The 20,883-nt window shown below is 49.5% G+C and overlaps 2 protein-coding genes across 6 annotated transcripts in view; both read left to right on the forward strand.

Annotated features, from left to right (window-relative positions):
* The window catches only part of LOC140722158 (C-type lectin domain family 12 member B-like), a 309,106-nt gene that overhangs the window by 44,918 nt on the left and 243,305 nt on the right, over positions 1–20,883 (forward strand). The window lies entirely within an intron of this gene.
* LOC140722159 (uncharacterized) lies at positions 1,425–19,565 on the forward strand. 5 transcript variants are annotated; one of them, XM_073036951.1, is made up of 10 exons: positions 5,360–5,444; positions 6,327–6,475; positions 7,055–7,126; positions 8,732–8,851; positions 11,533–11,649; positions 13,665–13,829; positions 16,568–16,710; positions 17,153–17,217; positions 18,484–18,544; positions 19,322–19,565. In XM_073036951.1, exons 2-10 carry the CDS (start codon positions 6,409–6,411, stop codon positions 19,382–19,384), a joined length of 873 nt encoding a protein of 290 aa, XP_072893052.1. In that variant the 5' UTR covers positions 5,360–5,444; positions 6,327–6,408; the 3' UTR covers positions 19,385–19,565. The 5 variants fall into 5 exon arrangements, with proteins under 5 accessions (XP_072893051.1, XP_072893052.1, XP_072893050.1 ...); XM_073036950.1 differs by lacking the exon at positions 5,360–5,444 and adding an exon at positions 1,425–1,515 and having other exon boundaries at positions 18,484–19,565; XM_073036949.1 differs by having other exon boundaries at positions 18,484–19,565.

Raw genomic sequence — 20,883 nt, forward strand, 5'->3', positions numbered from 1 at the left:
TTATGGAAATGAAGGGGTTAACATGTGGGGAGCGTTCGGCAACTATGTGCCTGTACTCACTTGAATGTAGAAGTTGAAAAGGCTAAATACGGTGGATGCGGAGCGGATGTTTCCGGTGGCGGGGATATCCAGAAATAGATGGCACACGCTCAGAATTGCGGGACAACCATTTAGAAGAGAAGCAAAGGGGAGAGTCTGTTGCCAGGGACAAGAGAATATGCGGAATGCTCTGCCACAAACCATGCTGGAGGCCAAGTGCAGCAAGGCGGAATTTGACAGCTTTCTGATTGGGCAGGGCAAACAATTATACGGCGAGAAGGAACGTTGAGTGGGATCCGGGAGCAGCCATGAATGGAATGGCAAATCAGTTTCGATGGGCTGAATGGTCTTACGATTCGCAATGCCTTCTGGTCGTGTCATTACCAATGTCAGCAAACCCCTTATTTTATAAGGGCACAAACTCTGCTCATAATGCTACAAATGAGCCCACACTAGTGCCTTGTATAGTCTAAAAATTGAAAAAAAAATCTTAGCTCTGATGGTGCGGTCATCTGGAAATGAATGCGAACATTGCGCTTGTCTTTCTCACCACAGACTCCACCTGTAAATTAACCTCGAGGGAATTTTGCAGCAGGACTCCCTGATTCGCTTTCCGCCGTAGAATAATGATTTTTTTTAATTGTCTACACTTTTATTTCTTCTGGTAAATTGCAGGACCGTACACTTCCAGACACTGTATTCCATCTGCCAGTACTTTGTCCGTTTTTTTTCTACTCTGTATAACACTTGCAACCTCTCTGCTACTTCAATACTACACCTGGATCGGAAATGTTATGACCGATCTCCACGGACTGTGGTTTCACGATGAGGAAGTCAAACATTATTTTGCAGAGGGAGATGCAACGGCCCAGGATTTGGAGCTTGTTGATTAGAACTGAGGAAATGACTGTGCTGAACGCTGAGCTGTTGCCAATAAACCGCAGCTTGACGTAAGTATTGCTCTTGTCCAGATGGTCCCAGGCCCAGTGCAGAGCAAGTGAAATCGTGTTACTTGTAGGTAACAATGGCATGGATAGGGTGTATGAGGAGGGAGTACAGGGAGTTAGGTTCTAAGTTAAAAGGCAGGATGTCAGGGGTAGTGATCTCAGGAGTGCTGCTCGTGCCACGTGATAGTGGGCCCAGAACCAGGAAAACTGTACAGCTGACAGTTATCGGTTCGAACCAGTTGCTGAGGGCTGGGAGCCAGATTGCCAGAACAGTTTATCGTGTATGTGTGGAGGCAGATGGTTGTAAGACCTCACACGATGTTCGGAATCATATGATTGACGTCAGTGCAACTCCTGTCCTGAACTGCATACATTTCATTGCAGAAGAATTGTAGGAAAGGCGGATAATAGTGCTGGCGATGAAGTAATTGGTTTAGAAACAGAGGCAATGCACACTGAGGAGAGGTTGATGACTGGGGGAAATTGCAGTCAATCGGCTGAGCTGCAACTTAAACGGTGGACAAAATCGGTAAGGGTGAAAGAAAATAATGAAAAGGATGAACACAGGACTGAATGTGTGGATTTTGAATATGCTCGGTAACCATAACACAAAGCTGAACTTGCAGCACAGTTGCAGATTGGCAGGTCTGATGTTGCAGGCATCACTGAATCATGGCTGAAAAACTGTAGCAGGGAACTTAATGCCCAAGGATACACTTTCTGTCGCGACCACAGCCGGGAATGTAGAGAGGGCGTCTAGTTCTGTTGGTAAAAACGAAATTAAGTCGTAAGAAAGAGATGACATCGAGGCAGCAGACACAAAATGCTGGAAGAACTCAGCAGACCGGGCAGCATCTATGGTGAAGAATACAGACGACGTTTCGGGCCGAGTCCTTCCAGCAGTGACCTGGGGTCGCTAGGTGTTGAATCATGGAGGGTACGGATATTGAAATGCTCGGGAAAAAAACATCTGATCGGAATTGTATACAGACACACAAAGAGGGGTCAGGATCCGGCCTACAAAATACAACGGGACACGGGAAATGCCAAAAGGGCAATGTCGCAATCGTCATGGGGGACGTCAGTATGCGGGTAGATTAGGAAACTCCGGTCGGTGCTGGATTCCAGGAGGGGTTTTCCCAGAGGGCCTACAATCTGGCTTTTAGAGCAGCTCGCGGCTGAGGCCAACTGGGTATCGGGTATTCTGGACTGGGTGTTGGTCAGTCAACCGAGTCTGATTGGAGAGCTGGAGGGAAAAGAACACTCGGGGGCGAGTGATTATAACATCAAAAGTTTCATCCTTAAATTTGAGTAGAAGAGGCTCAGCTCCAATGTATCAGTGCTACAGTGGGGGGAAATACAGATGTCTGAGGGAACAGTTGGCCAGAATCGGATGGAGAAGAGCCCTGGCAGGGATGACAGCACATCAGCAATGGCTGGAATTTCTGGAAGCAATTCAGAAGGAACAGGATATGTACATTCGAAAGAGGAAGATCTATTCTCAAGGAAGGCTGGCACAATCGTGGCTAACAGACGAAGTCAAAGACCACATGAAAGTTAAAGAGAGGGCATATATTGGAAGAAATTTTTCTTGGGAAGTTGGGCGACTGAGAAGCGTTTAAAAACTAACCTAACGTAATTTAAAAATAAACTAAAGAGTTAAAGATGGGATAGGAAATTAAGCTAGACAATAATTTTAAAGAGAATGCCTGAAGTTTCTTCAGATGGATGAAACGGAACGAGGTGGGGAGGTGGGCGTAGGACCGCTGGAAGATGATGCTCGACAGTTCGTAATGGTGAGAAAGAAACAACAGATGGAATGACACGAGTCTTCACTGTGGCAGACACGACCAGTAGGATGGAAGTTATAGGTGTCAGGGTGCCTGAAGTGAGAGAAGTTACCATCACTGGACAGAAGGTTCTTGCGATACTGAAAGGTCTGAAGTTAATTGAGCCAGCTGGAGTTGGTGCTCTACACGCCTGGGCTCTGAGGTGGCTGAGGAGATCGTGGAGGCATTAGTAATGACCTTTCAATAATCATTAGATTCTGCAATGGTTCCTGAAGATTGGAAATTGTGAATGATACTCCTTTCTTCAAGAACAGGTAAATGCAGAAGAAAGGAAACTCTAAGCCAGTTAGTCTGAGCTCAGCGGTTGGGAAGGCATTAGAGACCATTGTTAAGGAAACTCTGGGCCAGTTAGTCTGAGCTCAGCGGTTGGGAAGGTATTAGAGACCATTGTTAAGGAAACTCTGGGCCAGTTAGTCTGAGCTCAGCGTTTGGGAAGGTATTAGAGTCCATTGTTAAGGAAACTCTAGCCCAGTTAGACTGAGCTCAGCGTTTGGGAAGACATTAGAGTCCATTTTTAAGGATGAGGTCGCAGGGTATTTGGAGGCATATGGGAAAATCGGCCAGAGTTTCTTTGAGGGGAAAAGCTGCCTGATAAATCTGCTGTGATTGTTGATGAAATAACATGCAGATCCGCAAAGGAGAATCGTTTAATGTCGTGTTCTTTGGATTGTCAGAAGGCCTTTGACAAGGTGCTTAACAAGCTACGAGCTCATGGTATTGCAGTGAAAATTCAAGCATGTATAAAGCTGTGGCTATTTGGCAGGGGGCGAAGAGTGGGAATAAAGGGAAACGTTTTTTTTATCTGATTGACTGCCGGTGACTCATCCTGTTCCACTGGGGTCTGTGTTGATACTTTCCACATTCTGTGTCAATCAGTTGGATAATAGAATTGATGGCTTTGTTGCAAAGATTGCAAACTACAGGAAGATAAATGGAGGGGCAGGCAGTTATAAGGAGGTAGAGAGTCTACAGATGGAATCGGACAAATTAGGAGAATGGTCAAAGAAATGGTAGATGAATACAGTGTTGGGAAATAAAAGGCCACGCATGTTGGCAGAAGAAATGAAAACGTAGACAATTTTGTAACTGTAGAGAAAACGGAAAACACGAACGGAGGCTGACACTGACAGGGACTTGGGAGACCTTGTGAGGATTCCCTGAAGGTTAGTTTGCATGTTGAGTCTGTGATCAGGAAGTCCAATGCCACGTGAGCATTTATTTCCAGGGAAATTTAACGCAAGGATTTCACGTTCTGACCTCATAAAGCACTGTTGAGGCGTCACGGGCCGTATTGAGACCAGACCTGGGCCGCCTATTTTACCAAGGCTGTGCGGAAACTGGAGAGGGTTTAAAGGGGGTTCACGGAAATTATCCCGGGATGTAAAGGATTGTCATATGAAGAGCGTATGGTGGGTCTGGGTCGGTATTCAATGGAATTCAGAAGGATGAGGGGTGACCTCATTAAAACCTCTCGAATGGTGAAAGGTTTTGCTATAGTGGATGTTTAGTGGATTTGCCGTGCGCTGGGAGAGTCAAAGACCAGAAGATGCTCACAATAGAGGGACGACCTTCATTCACGCCCTATCCCTCTGAGTTACAGTGAGTTCAGGCTCAGAGCCATGAGATGTTCCCCAAATGACAAGCCATTCCATCCCGGAATCATTCTTGTGAACCGCCTTTGAACCTTCTCCGATGTAAACACATCCTTTCCTCGATAAGGGTCTAGAAACCGCCAACAACGCTCCGAATGAGGCCCCACCAGTGTCTTATAAAGTCTCAATATCTCAAACTTATTTATATATTCTGGACGACCCGAAATGTATGCTTTCATCACATTCGCATTCTTTTCCGCCAATTCAATCTAAAAGTTAACCTTAAAGGAGTCATGCACGAGGTCTCCCAAATCAAAGATATTTCAGTTCTCTCTCCATTTAGATCCAGTCTGATGGTTGACACAGGGCTGCAGATCCCTATTGAGACCATCATAGAGGACTGACACCTTGAGAGGGATCACACACCTGAAGGACGTTCTGACGTTGTGCCTGAAACAGAGATGACAGAAGACGAGGTGTCCAGTCATCCCAGCCCTCTCTTTCACCACTGATCATCTCCATGAGCTCCTGACTCCTCTGCCATCTCCGTCACAGCCTACCTCGCCTAAACCCCTCCTAACTCAGTCACCCCTTTGCTCCACTGCACCCTTCTGCCTCATTCCCGACCTCCACGACACAACTCTCTGTTTGCTTGTACCGCTCCATCACCAACAGCCCTCCAGATCTCTGGCGGCAACCCGGCCCCTCCTCTACAAATCTCCCTCTCTCTATTCACGGGATTTTTCAGGAGGATTGGGGAGTTTTGGCGCCTGGTCTTACGTCATTTTCTACTCGATATCGGTCCCTCGTTTCTGAGCCTCTCCACAGTTCTGTGTAGATAGGCCGATTATTTGGTTCTTGTCGTGTGTGCAATGTCACCAACCCGGACCCGCCCACTGCTCGCCTCTCCTTCCTTCCTCTTCCCTCTGCAACACAACAGCTATCAGACACACACAGACACAGACGCGCCGTCTCCGAGGCAGACACACGAGTCAAGACTTCTGGAGCGGCCAGAGGTAGGGAGATGGTGGGGAAGGGAGGAATTGTGAGAGGGAGAGAAGGAGCGGGTGAGGGCTGAGGGTGGGAGTTGAGGGATACGGAGGGTGGGTGGTGAGGGAAGAGGGGAGGGAGGGACCAGTTGGGGAGAGGGAAAGAGGAAATGTGTGGGGGTGGGAAGGGGAAGCGAAAGAGGGTGTGGAGGGAAGGGAACGAGAAATGAAAAAGGCAGACGGAGTGAACGGGTGAGGAGGGTGGGTATTGGGGGGAAAAGGATAAGGTGAGAGACGGCTGCGTGTGCCGAGTTAAGAAGCACAAAACCCTTCCCCACCCTCGAAAAGTCGGAAGGGTAAAGTGTAGTGGGATATGTGGAAGGAGAGCGAGTGGGATTAGAAGAGAAAAGGGGAATGGGAGAGAGAAAGGAAGGGAAGAAGGAAAGGAGAGAGTGATAAAAGCAGGAAGGTGGGAGCGGGAGAATGAGAGCGAGATGGATTGAGAGAGAGAGAGAGAGAGAGAGAGAGAGAGAGAGAGAGAGAGAGAGAGAGAGAGAGAGAGAGAGAGAGAGAGAGAGAGAGAGGGAGAGAGAGAGAGAGAGAGAGAGAGAGAGAGAGAGAGAGAGAGAGAGAGAGAGAGAGAGAGAGAGAGAGAGAGAGAGAGAGAGAGAGAGAGAGAGAGAGAGAATGCCGTGCGATCAGGGAAGATAGAGGACAAGGAAGTCGAGTGTGTGCTGCGGTGTGTCCTTTGGCCAGTCACTCTCCAGATCTCTCTCCTCCCTCTATTTCTCATTACCCCGCCCCCGCCGTTCTCATCTCACTCAACCACCCTCTCTCACACACACAATCTCTCTCCTCCCCGCACTTCCTCTCTCATCTCTGTCCCTCTCTTTTTCGGCTGTTCATCAGGTGTTAGTGGACCACGGTGTCCCACTACGGGTTTCCTGTCCCGAAGGTCCCATCCCTTTCAGGAGATCAGAGACTCGACAGGATGGACGAGAGCGAGACCTACGAGAACATGCGGCTCACAGGAACGGACCCACAAGCTCCTTGGGGAGGTGAGTAGTGCAGAGAGAGGGAGTTAGCTTACCGCTGTCTCTGACCCCGGGAGTATGAGATAGGATAGCGTGGACGGAGCTACTCTCCATGGCTGACCCCGGGGATGTGGAGTGGTCGGTCGGTGCTGAGGGCGCGTTACTCGGTTTCTGACCCCAGGAGCTCACGACGAGTCGCTGTGAAGGGAGTTTTAAAGCTGATTTACACTCTGCGTAGTAGTCGAAAGCGTAGCCTTTGCAAGTGGCCTGCGCCGTTGTGATCATTTATATCTGTGTCTTGGTATGTCTGCGTCGCTCTGCAATTCACCAGCCAAACGCTAGATGGCGGTATGGTTTCTATGCCTCCCAGTCACTGATCCGGGATCTGTGAAGGGACAGTGTGGAGGGAGCTGCACTGTGTTTCTGTCTAAGAAATGTGTGATAGGGCTGTGTGGAGAGAGTTTCTCTCTGTGCCTCAACCGTGAGTGTGTTGTATGAAGGTGTGGAGGGAGATTCACTCTGCGTCTGACCCCGGGAATGTGTGGTGTGACGGTGCGGAGGAAGCCTCTCCCAGATTCTCACCCTCAGATGCTCTGTCCCCAGCTGAACCGGATGTATCGTACGTGCAACTGAATATCACGGCCACCTCGGCGCCCCGGGTCCGGAGAGATGAAGGTCAGTTTCAACTTTGTTGGTTTGACTGTGTTTAGGTGACGTGTCGATTCCTTTCGAGAGATCTCAGGGTAAACGTACAGTTGACCCCGATAATTCGCTGCTGCAGAACACGTCAGAGGGAACTCGTGATATAGACCATGATGAGGGAGCTCTGTGGTAGGGTCGGTGTGGAGGGGGCGCTCTTGGACGTACGGTGTGCATTCAGCACATTGGAAGCGGGGGGCGGTGTTTCGTGTGGATGGTGCCTTCGTGAGGGGATGTGTGGACAGAGCCCTGTGGGATGGGGTGAGGAGGCAGTGCTGTGGGAGGGTAGGTGTGGATGGTGCATCGTGAGGGAATGTGTGGACAGAGCCCTGTGGGATGGGGTGAGGAGGCAGTGCTGTGGGAGGGTCGGTGTGGAGGGGATAAAGGACATTGAGGAGGGAGCACGGTGGGGAGCACGGAGCGGAGGGAACTCCGTGGGAGGGCTCGGAGAGGAGGGACCTCTGCGGGAGGGTCGATAAAAAGCATTGGAGGGGTGGTGATGAGGGAGGGCCATGGACGAAGCGGAAAGTAGGCAGCGCTGTAGAAAATTTGAACGATTCTCTCAACTTTCAAACGAACCTTTTCTCTCCTCTGATCTCTCTGTCTCCCTCTCTCTCTCTCCTCCTTTCCGCGCTTTCCCTTCCTTATTCCCCTCCCTTTTCTCCTCTCGTCTGCCTTCCACCATCCTCCACCTCACACATCTTTCATTCCCCTCTCAACCTCTCCATCTTTTCCACCTCTTTCTCCCACTTCCCTCCCTTGCCCCTCTCTCTGCTCACTCTCTCTAATTTCGCACATCTATCGAAAATCCCTATATCTCTCTCTATCGGGATCTCTCCCCATGCCCTTCCCCCTCTCCTCTTCCAACCTATTCCCCTTCTCCCCAATTTCAACCTCACTCCCCTTACCTCACTTGCCCAACTCTCCAAACTCGCACCTCTATCACACTCTCCCTTCCTTCCTTCCTCAACCTCGCACTCTCCTTCACACTCTTTCCCTCATTCAATGCTCATTCTCTCACCTCCGGCTATCTCCGCCCCCCTGTCAAACTGTTCTTTCCACTTCGCCCCATTTTCCGCTTATCTCCCGCTCCGCAACCTCTTCCCTCTATCTGTCCCTTCTCCTTTTCCCATCTCTCACAATCTCTCTTTCGAATCCTCTGTTCCTTACCCTCTCGGTATCCCACTTTTCTTCTACACTCACTCTCCTATCTCCCTCTGCTCTCTTTGCTTTCTCTCGTTCTTCTCCCTCCCCTCACTCTTACCCTCTACCTCCGCTCTCTCTTCCTCTGCCACTCTCTCCGTTTCCGCTAACCATTCTCATTCCAATTCTCTCTCTCCTATATTCCCGCTCATTGCCTCTATCGCTCACCACTGTCTCCTCTTCTCAATCCATCTGTCATCTTCTCTCCGCCCCCGTGTTCCCCGTTCCCTCACATTCTTTATCCCTGCCTCTCATCTTTCCCCCTTTACTTAACCCACACTTTCCCTACTCTCCTTTCGCCTTTCTCTGCCCCCTCTCTCTGCCCTCACTCCTCTTTCTATTACCTTCTCTCTATTCCTCCCTCGCTCTGCGTCCCAGGTGGTCTGAGCTCCACCTACGCAGAGGTGAAATTTCCGAACGACGAGCCCGTCATCGATGAGGATCAGGCTCCTCCCATTGCCGCGGGACCCCCTGAGCTGCCAACCAATGCCCAAACAGGTCAGAGATCACAATTATGACGCCGCTGCGACAAATCACGTGTTAATATGCAGAACTGTGTGTGTTTTTGTAAATACTGCAAATTTCTCTCCTTCAGCCACTTTCCTAGCATCTCGCCCCACATACCGACCACCATTTGGGTACAGTGTTACGTCCCCGTGACACGTGACAGTGGTACCCTTGTCACGTGACTGGGGTTGAAGTTATACTGGACATGAGGTAATGGTGGAGTGATGTCATTTTCCCGCCAGTAGAGGTCATGTGACAGGTTTTTTCTACAGGGTATAAAAGGAGGACCCACCCTGTCAGGTGGGGCAGTTCGTGGCTGGATTTGCCAAGATGACTTCATGTCACTGCGTGATTTAAAAGGATGACGCAGTTTAGTTAAAAATGAAGTTTTGTTAATGCCTAAAGTTTAAAAGGTCAGAGCCAACGGTTTCTTTGCTAAGGGAGAGTGAAGTTTGGAGATCAAGAAAAATCGATTTTCGATGGATTGACTTCGACCTTGTTTGATCCTCATTCGGAAGGATTTCGTTGACTATTCTCGCTGTTGACCCCTGGGATGACCAGAAAGGGTTTGAGAATAGTGTGGAAGAGAGGTCAGTCACTTTAAGTTGTTATATTTAATAAAATTCGACGTGGGAGTTCGACGCTGGGAATCGAAGGACATCGACGTGGAAGAGAATTTAAATCGCTTTAAAAAGTCTCTCCTTCTAAAAATACCGTGAGCTTTTGAACTGTCGGCATATCGTTCTTTGAACTGTTTTCATTCGGCAATTCGCTTTAGAGAACTGAGTTTTTTTCAATACTACTTTAAAGACTGTTTGAGACTGCAAAGCTATTAAGAACTGTCTGACCAGCTGAGCTCGGATCATTGTTTGGGTTTGTTTACATTTGAAGGGGGTTTGTTATCAGTGTTTAATAAACGTGTTATTCGTTATAAAACCCCTTGCCTAACTCATCTATATTATTGTTGCCCGAATACGTAACAACAGAAAGTAGTCACTTGGGTGCCCAATTAAATTTCTTTCCTCTCTCACCTTCGCCGTGTACGCCTTCGTCGGTGACTGTAGCTGATGTGACCTACATGGTTTTGTACACCTCTGTAAGGTCACCCGTTCACGCCGACGAACAAAGCCCCTCTGTAAGGTCACCCGTACACTCCAACGAACAAAGCCCCTCTGTAAGGTCACTCCTAGGATCCAAGGAATCAAGTCCAGAACTGCCCGACAACACTTCATAACTCAGTCCCTCGAGCTCGGGCAACATCCTGGTAAATCTCCCTCTGCACTCTTTCCAGCTCAGTTACATCTTTCCTACAGCAGGGCGAACCAAGACTGAGCACCGAAATCCGAGTGCCTCCTCGCCGACGTCTTGTACAACTGGGACGTGACCTCCCGACTCCCGTACTCAGTGTCCTGACTGATAAAGGCAAACGTGTCGAACACCTTCTTCACCAGCCAGTCGACCTGTGACTCCCGTCCTCCTACAGACTCCTTCATTCCTCAAAGCTCCCTGTCCTCCAGCGATCTTCACGTCGTCTGCAAACTGCAACCGGCGTATTAATTCAAGCATCCAAGTCTTTGACAGAATAGAAGAATAATCGGTCACAACAAGACCCTGTGGAACAACACAGGACACCGTCAGCCAACATGTAAAACCTACAGCACAACACAGTTCCTTCGGCCCACAAAGATGTGCCGAACATGTCCCTACAATAGAAATTACTAGACTTCCCGTTCGCCCTCTGTTTTTCTAAGTTCCATGTACTTGTCCAGAAGTCTCTTAAAAGCCTCTATTTCTGTGTGGGGTATCTATCCATGTTTCTATAAAAGACCCGAGGGTATCTTACCCTAATTGAGGTACAACTTTGGGAAAATGTATGCGTACACACATTAGTGGGAGAAATGAACGGGCGGACTATTGTTTAGAAAGAGAGAAAATTCAAAATGCGGAAGTGCAAAGGGACTTGGATACCCTATTGGTCAGTCTCCAGTTTGAGTCGGGGGTGGGGAAGGCGAGTGCAATGTTGCCATTGATTTCTAGAGGTACAGAATACAAGAACAGGGATGTGATGTTGAGGCACTCGGAGACCACACTTGGAGTATTCTCTGCGGTTTGGGGCTCCTTACGGATGTGCTGACATTGGAGAGGTTTCAGGGAAGATTCACCAGAATGGTTCCAGGAATGAGAGGGTTACTGTATGAGGAACATCTGGAGCTTTTGGCCTGTATTCCCTGGAGTTCAGGAGACGGGGGGCGGGGGGGGGGGGATCTCACAGAAACTTTCCGATTGTTAAAAGGCCTGAACAGATTGCATATAGTAAGTTATTTCCCATGATAGGGGAATCTAGGACAAGAGGTCACAACTTCAGGATTGAAGATGGTCCATTTAGAACAGAGATGCAGCTAAATTAAGTGTTAGTCAGAGACTGGTAAAGCTGTGGAATTTGTTGCCACAAGCGGCTGTGGAGGCCAAATCAGTTGGTGCATTTAAGGAAGAGATCGATAGTTTCTTGATTAGCCGGGATATCGAAAGGTATTTACAGTATGCAGGGGGAGTGGGGATGACGGAAGAATTGGTACAGCCCATGATTAAATGGCGGGGCAGAATTAAATAACCGAATGGCCTACTTCTGCTACCATATCTTATGCTCTCATGGTCTTGTGGTCTCTCCACAGCTGCGCATGAACAGCAGCCGAAAGTGAAGATCGGAAATGTACCGTTCCGTCAGATCTGCCTACTCTGTGTAGTTATAGGCGTCTTCCTCGTGATAGTGGCCGGTCTCTTGATCCATGGTGAGTGGAATGGTCTCCCGGTGGAGTCAGACCATAAATAAAGAGAGTGGAATGAATTGTTAACCGTCATAAAAACACGGCATTTACCATAACAAAATCAAGACTCGTCCTGAAACGCCATTCACTATAACATCAACAACGCTGTCAGGGTCATGACGTTCACCGAGACACAAATACACTCCTAACCGCGACACTGACAGGACCATCGCCGTCACACACACACACACACACACACACACACACACACATGGCTGTTACACTGACCGCAACGTGCCCCTCGCTGTAACATCGACATGCCCCTGACCGTGTCACTGATAAATTCCTCAAGCGACACCGACACACACCTCACAGTGACACCGACACGCTCTTCACCGTGACACTGAGACACCGTGACACCTTCACGCTCCTCAGCGTGATCCGCTCCGCACCGCATCGTGAAAAAGACTCAGAGACAGTATCGCTCCTCAGCATAAAAACCGATGCACCGCTCGCTCAGGCAATTCCCCACACCTCACCCTGACACAGGCAAACCCCTTAACATGATACCGACACCTAAATTCACAATGACACCGACATAGTACATTCTGTGACACGGACACACACCTCAGCGTGACCATCTCACACCCACCGTGGCCATGACATGTCTCTCACTGTGACACAGACATACCCCGCTCTGTAAGACCAGCACACTCCACACCATGACACAGATACTCCACACACGGTGACACCACAAGCCCCCCTCACAGACATTTTCCTCGACTTGACATCGAGATACACTTCATTGTGATCCGGCACACCTCTCGCCGGGGCACAGAATCTCCTCACAGTTTCCTCACACGCCCCTCACAGCAAATTGGACATGTCCAGCATGATACTGACGCAGACCCCCATTGTAACATCAACATCTTCACCGGGACATTGATATACACCATAGTGTGACACAGACACGCCCCTCACAGCAAATCGGACATTTCCAGCATGATACTGACGCAGACCCCCATTGTAACATCAACATCTTCACCGGGACATTGATATACACCATAGTGTGACACAGACACGCCCCTCACAGCAAATCGGACATTTCCAGCATGATACTGACGCAGACCCCCATTGTAACATCAACAACATCTTCACCGGGACATTGATATACACCATAGTGTGACACAGAAACGCCCCTCAAAGTGGCGCCGACGCCTCTCACTGTGCCACCAGCACCTCCTTCACTATGACACCCTTCACCGTTACACTGACACAACAAAATAATGATGGTGCATAGTTCCCTGATGGTGCATATGGTGGTGAAGAAAGCTTTTGGTATGATGACCTTTATAAATCAGAGCATTGAGTATAGGAGTTGGGGTGTAATGTTAAAATTGTACAAGGCATTGGTGAGCCCAAATTTGGAGTATTGTGTACAGGTCTGGTCACCGAATTATAGGAAAGATGTCACAAAATAGAGACAGCATACAGAAGATTTACTAGAAAGTTTCCTGGGTTTCAGCACCTGAGTTACAGGGAAAGGCTGAACAAGTTAGGTCTTTATTCTTTGGAGCGTAGAAGGTTGAGGGGGGACTTGATAGAGGTATTTAAAATTATGAGGGGGATAGATAGAGTTGACGTGGATAGGCTTTTTTCCATTGAGAGTAGGGGAGATTCAAGCAAGAGGACATGAGTTGAGACGGGGGCAAAAGTTTAGGGGTAACACGAGAAGGAATTTTTTTACTCAGAGACTGGTGGCTGTGCGGAATGAGCTTCCAGTAGAAGTTGTGGAGGCATGTTCGGTATTGTCATTTGAAGTAAAATTGGATAGGTATATGGACAGGAAAGGAATGGAGGGATATGGGCTGAGAGGTGTGAGTAAGCGTTGGGAACGGACCAGAAGGGCCGAGATAGCCTTTTTCCATTCTGTAATTGTTATATTGTCACATGGTTATGATCTCCGTGACCCGTTCGGTAGCGTGACGCTGACTCACGGGTCACTGTAAACGCTAAACATCCTTCACCATTTCTCTCAGTATCACAGATTCGTCAGTCTATGGAAACCTGCCACCGAAACTACCATGAGTTAAACTCAACCCTTCAATCCAAGCTTATTGCGCTCAACTCTAATCTGTCCGTTCTTAAACAAATGCACAGCGATCTCCGTCACCAGTTCTGTGAATTGTTGACCAGCAAAATAGGTGAGGCATCATCCCTCTCTTTCACCCGCTCCTCATCACAGGGCAGGCATGGAGAGAGGAAGCGTCACTCTGTGCTTGACATCGGGAGTGTGTGAAGAGATGGTATGGAGGATGATTCACTCTGTGTTTGACCCGGTGAGTGTGTGATGGAGCTGCGTGGAGGAAATTCACTCTATCACTGAATCCAGGAGTGTATGATGGGACGTTGCGGAGGTGGAGTCGCTCTGTGTCTGACTCCCGGAGTGTGTGATGGGATCGTGGAGAGACAGCTTCAGTATGTGTCTGATTCAGGGAGTGAGTGATGGGACGTTGCAGAGGGAGCTTCTCTCTGTGTCTGACTCCCGGAGTGTATAATGGGATCGTAGAGAGAGAGAGCGTTTGTGTTTGAATCCAGGAGTGTGTGATGGGACGGTGCAGATGGAGGGTTTATTCTATGTGACACCGGATTCTGTGATTGGATATTGTGGAGGGAGTCTGAGACCGTGAGTGTGCCATGGGAGGGTATGGGCGGAGCTTCGCTTTGTGTGAAAACACAGGTGGGTGTGATGGAACGGAGACCTCACTCTGTGACCCGTTAGTAGATGCATGATGGGACTTAAGGACGGAGATTCACACTGTGCTATACTCGGGAGTGTGAGATGGGGTGGTGTGAAGGAAGCTTCCCTCTGGGTCTGAAATTTGCTATGTGGTGCGTTGAGAAGCAGACGATGGAGAATCACTCTCACTCTGATATTCGTCGTGTGTGCTGTCCCCTGACGCCGGGAATGTGTGAGTGGCGGTGCTGAGGGAGCTTTCCTCTGTATCTGACCCCGGCAGTGTGTGAGGGGCGGTGTGCAAGGAGTAGCACTCAGAATCTGACCCGGGAAGTGTGACAGGGTGGTGTGCAGGAAACTTCACATCACGTCTGACAGCTGGAATGAGTGTCTGTGTCTGACTCCGAGAGTGTTTGATAGGACCATGTAGACGGACCCCGGGCGTTTATAAAAGGCAATGTGCACGGAGCTTCACTCCACGTCTGACCCCGGGCGTTTATAAAAGGCAGTGTGCACGGAGCTTCACTCCACGTCTGACCCCGGGCGTTTATAAAAGGCAGTGTGCACGGAGCTTCACTCCACGTCTGACCCCGGGCGTTTATAAAAGGCAGTGTGCACGGAGCTTCACTCCACGTCTGACCCCGGGCGTTTATAAAAGGCAGTGTGCACGGAGCTTCACTCCACGTCTGACCCCGGGCGTTTATAAAAGGCAGGGTGCACGGAGCTTCACTCCACGTCTGACCCCGGGCGTTTATAAAAGGCAGTGTGCACGGAGCTTCACTCCACGTCTGAGCCCGGGCGTTTATAAAAGGCAGTGAGAACGGAGCTTCACTCCACGTCTGACCCCGGGCGTTTATAAAAGGCAGTGTGCACGGAGCTTCACTCCACGTCTGACCCCGGGCGTTTATAAAAGGCAGTGTGCCCGGAGCTTCACTCCACGTCTGACCCCGGGCGTTTATAAAAGGCAGTGTGCACGGAGCTTCACTCCCCGTCTGACCCCGGGCGTTTATAAAAGGCAGTGTGCAGGGAGCTTCACTCCACGTCTGACCCCGGGCGTTTATAAAAGGCAGTGTGCACGGAGCTTCACTCCACGTCTGACCCCGGGCGTTTATAAAAGGCAGTGTGCACGGAGCTTCACTCCACGTCTGACCCCGGGCGTTTATAAAAGGCAGTGTGCACGGAGCTTCACTCCACGTCTGACCCCGGGCGTTTATAGAAGGCAGTGTGCACGGAGCTTCACTCCACGTCTGACCCCGGGCGTTTATAGAAGGCAGTGTGCACGGAGCTTCACTCCACGTCTGACCCCGGGCGTTTATAAAAGGCAGTGTGCACGGAGCTTCACTCCACGTCTGACGCCTGGAGTGTGTGATGGGTCCGTGGAGAGAGAGATTCAATCTGCGTCTGACCGTGTTAGTGTGTGATCGGACGGTGCAGGAGTCTTAAATCTGTGTCTCACCCCGTGTATGTACGATGGGACTCTGTATTTGACACAGTGTGCGTGTGATGAGAAGCTATGGCGGGAATGGGGGTGGGTGAGAGATTTTGGGTTTGAGGTCATGCGTGTGTCTGACACAGGGAACGGTGATGCATGCCTGGAGAGGAGACATGGCAGAGGTATACAATATATTAAGTGGAATAGATAGAGTGGGGATCCAGCGCCTCTTTCCCAAGGCAAAACTGTTTAACACAAGAGGACATGGCGTTAAGGTAAGGGGTGGGAAATTCAAGGGGGATATTAGAGGAAGGTTTTTCACTCAGAGAGTGGTAGGTGCGTGGAATGCACTACCTGAGTCAGTGGTGGAGGCAGATACACTACTGAAATTTAAGAGACTACTAGACAGGTACATGGAGGAAATTATGGTGGGGGGGGGGGGAGTTATATGGGAGGCAGGGTTTAAGTGCCGGCACAACATTGTGGGCCATAGGGCCTGTATTGTGCTGCATTATTCCATGTTCTATTCCCTCTGTGTCTTGACCCCAGGAGTGTGTGATGGATGGTGTGGAGGGAACTTCACTGGGTCTGATCCTTGTTACTTTATGATAGGAGGTTGCGGAGGGAGATTCACTCTGTGTCTGACCTCGGGGGTGTGTGATGGGACCGCGTGGAGGGAATTTCACTCTGTGTGTCACCCCGGGTGTGTGTGATGGGGAAGTGTGAAGGGAGTATCACTCCTTGTGTCACAGTTCCTTTCCCCTGATTTTCAGAGCAAACTTGTTCCAAGGACTGGATCACAAATAAAGACCGGAGTTATTACGTGTCCACGTTTGAAACATCTTTCCCCAGAGCGATGCAAGAGTGTTCAAACCGTTATTCAAGGCTGCTGGAAATCAATTCAAGGGATGAAGCGGTATGTATCACAGCACGAGAAGATCCCACAGAACCACAAGAATCATCACACACTCCCGGTATCAGACACAGAGTGAATCCCCCTCCCCACCGTCACATCGCACACTCCCCGAGTCAGGCACAAAGTGAATCTCCCTCCACACCGTTCCATCACACACTTCAGGGGTCAGGCACAGAATGAATCTCACTCCACACCGTCCCATGACACACTCCTGGGTCAAACAAAGAGTGAATCTCCCTCCACACCGTCCCATCACGCACTCCCGAGGTCAGACACAAAGAGAAATACTGGCATATGCTCCCAGCACACACTCACGGGGTCAGACACAGAATGAATCTCCCTCCACACCGCCCCATCACAGTATCCTGTTATAAGCAATAGAAGGAAGGTACGTAGATAGTTTTCAATTCTTGGCAATAATTAAGTAAATTTAACTTTCCAGCTCTTTGTATTCCACAATCTTCTGGACTACAACCTTGTTTACTGGACTGAAAAATGCGAAAACGGGTGAGATTATCACTAATCTGTGGGGTGGAGATTGGTTATTGACATAGTCCTGACGGGAGAAAATGGGATTAGTTTACGGACTGAAGTAGTTTTGTGTAAAAGGGAGGGTCATTGAGATTTGTTTGTAGATTGTACGTGGACAGGGGTTAGGGTGGCACGATGGGAACATTTTGGGGCCGACACGTGTCTGTCGGGGAAGGACACAGCAGTGGGAATATTTCGGAAACTGCCAGGGGGCAGTGGGGAGATATCAGTGACAGGGATTATTTTGGTACTGACGCATGTGGGTGAGGACAGCGCGGTGCAGTGGGATTATGTTGAATAGTGTCGCCGGGCTGTGAGGAGAGGGATTAGTTTGGTGAATGACACGGATCTGAGGTGCGAGAGTAGGACAACTGGATTAGTTTGGAGACAGATACAGGGCGGTGGCAAACAATGGGTTAACAGAATTAGATTGCGAACTGAGGCAAGGATGTTGGAGAGAGGGTGCCAGTGGAATAAGTCTGGAGTTGGACCAGAGGCTATGGGGTGAGCGCGGTGTAGTGGGATATGTCAGGAGACAGACACGAAGTTCTGGGTAGAGGAAGGGGCAACGAGATGAACCCGGAACCACACAGGGCTGAGGGAAGATTGTGGAACAGTGGGATTCATTTCGAAACAGCCATAGTTCTGTGGGGAGACGGTGGGAGAGTGGGGTTTGTTCCTGGACTGAAACAGATCAGAGGGGGGAGTGTGGTCCTGTTCGATTCGGATGGGGACAGAAAGGGGACTGTGGTGAGAAAGCGGTTCGGTGGGATCAGTTTGGGGGATACGGGGCTGTGGGGAGACATTGGGTCAGTACGATTAGTTAGAGAACTGACGCAGGATTGTGGGGAGACATTGGGACCGTGGTATTTTTCTGGGTACCGGCACGGGGCTGTGGGGTGAGAGTGTTTCAGTGGGATGAGTTTGGAGACTGAAAGGGGGCTGTGGTGAGAAAGCGGTTCGGCGGGATTAGTTTGGGGGATACGGGGCTGTGGGGAAACATTGGGTCAGTACGATTAGTTAGGGAACTGACACAGGGTTGTGGGGAGACATTGGGACCGTGGTGTCTGCCTGGGTACTGACACGGGGCAGTGGGGGAGAGTGGTTGAATGGAGAGATTGGGGACTCACGCAGGCAATGAGGAGAGATGGAATTCATGGGATAGCTTGGGGATTGTCTCGGGTCGGGTTCTCCACTGAAGCTGTTTTGTCTCTGTTGAAATTGTTTAACCCTCCTGGATAGGAATGTGGGCCAGAGTCTCCTGTACAAGGCGTCATTTGGAATACGCGTCTGCAGTCAGTGCGTAAGGAATAACCTTTGTGTTCATGATCGGCGTTTCATCTGCGAGAAATCGGCACCTTTGTTCCCGGATATTCCTGAAAAGATCCAGGCTCTCTGCCAACAGCCAGTGGAGTCGACATGAATCTAGTGACTACCCCCATTTTCTCCTCCTTCTCTCCCCTTCACTCTCACTCCTAAACCATGTCAGATTCGCTCCGCACCCTCTCTGCCCCTCCCACCTTCATCTCCTCCTCTTGTCCCCATCATATTCTCCCCACCAGACACCGACAAACCCCTCTCGCCGTCTATCCCCTTCGTTCTCGCCATTCCCCCGTACCGCTCTTCCTAGTTCCCTATACCTTCCTGTCTACCCCTTAGCTCCCCTTACTCCCTCGAACTTTCTCCGCCCGCAATTTCTCAGCTCCCTCTGCCCACCTCTTACACCTCTCTCTCTCCTTCCCTCCCCCAGGCGCTCTCTACCTCCCCTCCCCGTTCACTCTAAACATTCCGACTCCCTGATCTCTCTCTCCCTCTCTCTTTCTGCTTTCCACTCTCTCACACATCAATCCTAGCTGTCTGGTTCTCGATAACCCAACCCTGGATGAAAATCAGTCCGCATTCCCTCTGTCCGTGCCCCTCTCGGGTTTATGGAACTCTGTAAGGTTATAACTGCGCTCCAGGGAATAAAGTCCCAACCTTTCCTCTTACCCACCCTAATTCAGTCCTCCGAGTTTCGGTAATGTCCCCGTAGAACTCCCTGTACAATATATCCAGTTCACTGACATTTTTCCTAAAGCAGGGCGGTCTCACCGACGTCTTGTTCCACGGCAAAGGGACCTCCCGACTCCTGTACTCGGTGTGACCGGTGAAGACCAGCGGGCCAAGTGTCCTGTCCACCCTATCGGATGTTTTCCACAAGAATCGCTATTTCAATTATTATCTGAAGCTTATAACCCCTGGAATTTGTTCCTTTGAAGCATTAGTACGGAGCAAAGATGTACAATTAATGTAAATTGCAAATATTAAAAAACACCCGAGTTTTTGCTGATGCGTTGAAAGATGTGATGGGGCAGGGGAAGAAGCTGTTCCTGAATCGCTGTGTGTGGGTGTTCTGTCTCCCGGAGCTGTCAAATACTCCTCCTATAATACGACGCCCAATTCCGTTATCATTTCCGTGAACCCTCTCCAATGTCTCACATCCCCTGTGAGATAAGCGATCGGGACCTGCTCACAGAACTCCAAATGTGACCTCAACTGTGACGTATTGAGCCTGAGAATGACGTCCTTGCTTTTACGTCCCAGCCCTCTCGAAATGAATGCTGTCATCGCATTTGCCTTCCTCACCACCGGCTCAAGCTGCAGGTTAAACTTCTGGGAAAGCTGCACGAAGTCTCCCAAATCCCTCTGCACCGCAGATTGTTTTTAACCCTTACACACTGTGCCCGTCATGTTTGACCCGTTCTGACATTTGACAACAGTAAAAACACCCTGAAGGTTTATACTTTTGTACAGGTGCTGCAAATGTTTGTACATTGAGGCTGCTTCGGGTCGGATTTGACCCGTAACTATTGAAATGGATTTTAGATCTCTGGAAAATTAATTAAATATTCATCACCCATTTATTAACGTCAGATAGGCTATTTATACATACGAAATAGATCTGCGGTTCAAACTTTTCTATATTCATTTGTTATGAAGGGATTCTTGGGCCGGTTAAAAATTGACCCAGACCATTCTGTGGAGGAATAGAATATGAACAGGTTGCCTGGGTTAAAAAAAAAATAAATAATCCCTCCCTTTAGAAAATATTCTACGATTTTTAATTTTTTTTTTGTTGAATGACCATACGATTCCCGGCACTGTATTCATTCTGCCACGTCTATTTTCATTCTCCTAATCTGTCTGAGCCCTTCTGCAGCCACACAGCCCCACCCCAGGCTTCTTCAGCACATCTTGTCGCTCGGTAACGTTGCTACCGACTGTGGTTTCCGGATGAGGGAGTCTATCATCCAATTGCAGAGGGCCGGACACCAGACCGGGATTTGGAGTCGGTGATTAAAACTGGGAGCACGTGCGCGCTGAATAATCCACATCCTGTCACGCGCACTCACAGTATCCGGGACAGAATTCCAGACGACTGGGATGGCGGAGCGCTGGAGATTGCTGAAAGGGGAGAGTGGAGGACGGAGGAGGTTTAGCTCTCCTATTGACTTGGGTAGTGTGTGATGCGATTGTGCGGGTTTTGAGCTGGGGAGTTGCAGTTGAAATAAACAGTATCCGAATCGTGAGTGTGTGAAGGGATGGGGAACAGGGAATTCGCTCTGTGTCTGTACCAGAAAGAATGTGATGGGACAGTGTCGA

This window comes from Hemitrygon akajei, unplaced genomic scaffold (genome assembly GCF_048418815.1).
Source record: "Hemitrygon akajei unplaced genomic scaffold, sHemAka1.3 Scf000071, whole genome shotgun sequence".
Lineage (NCBI taxonomy): Eukaryota > Metazoa > Chordata > Chondrichthyes > Myliobatiformes > Dasyatidae > Hemitrygon > Hemitrygon akajei.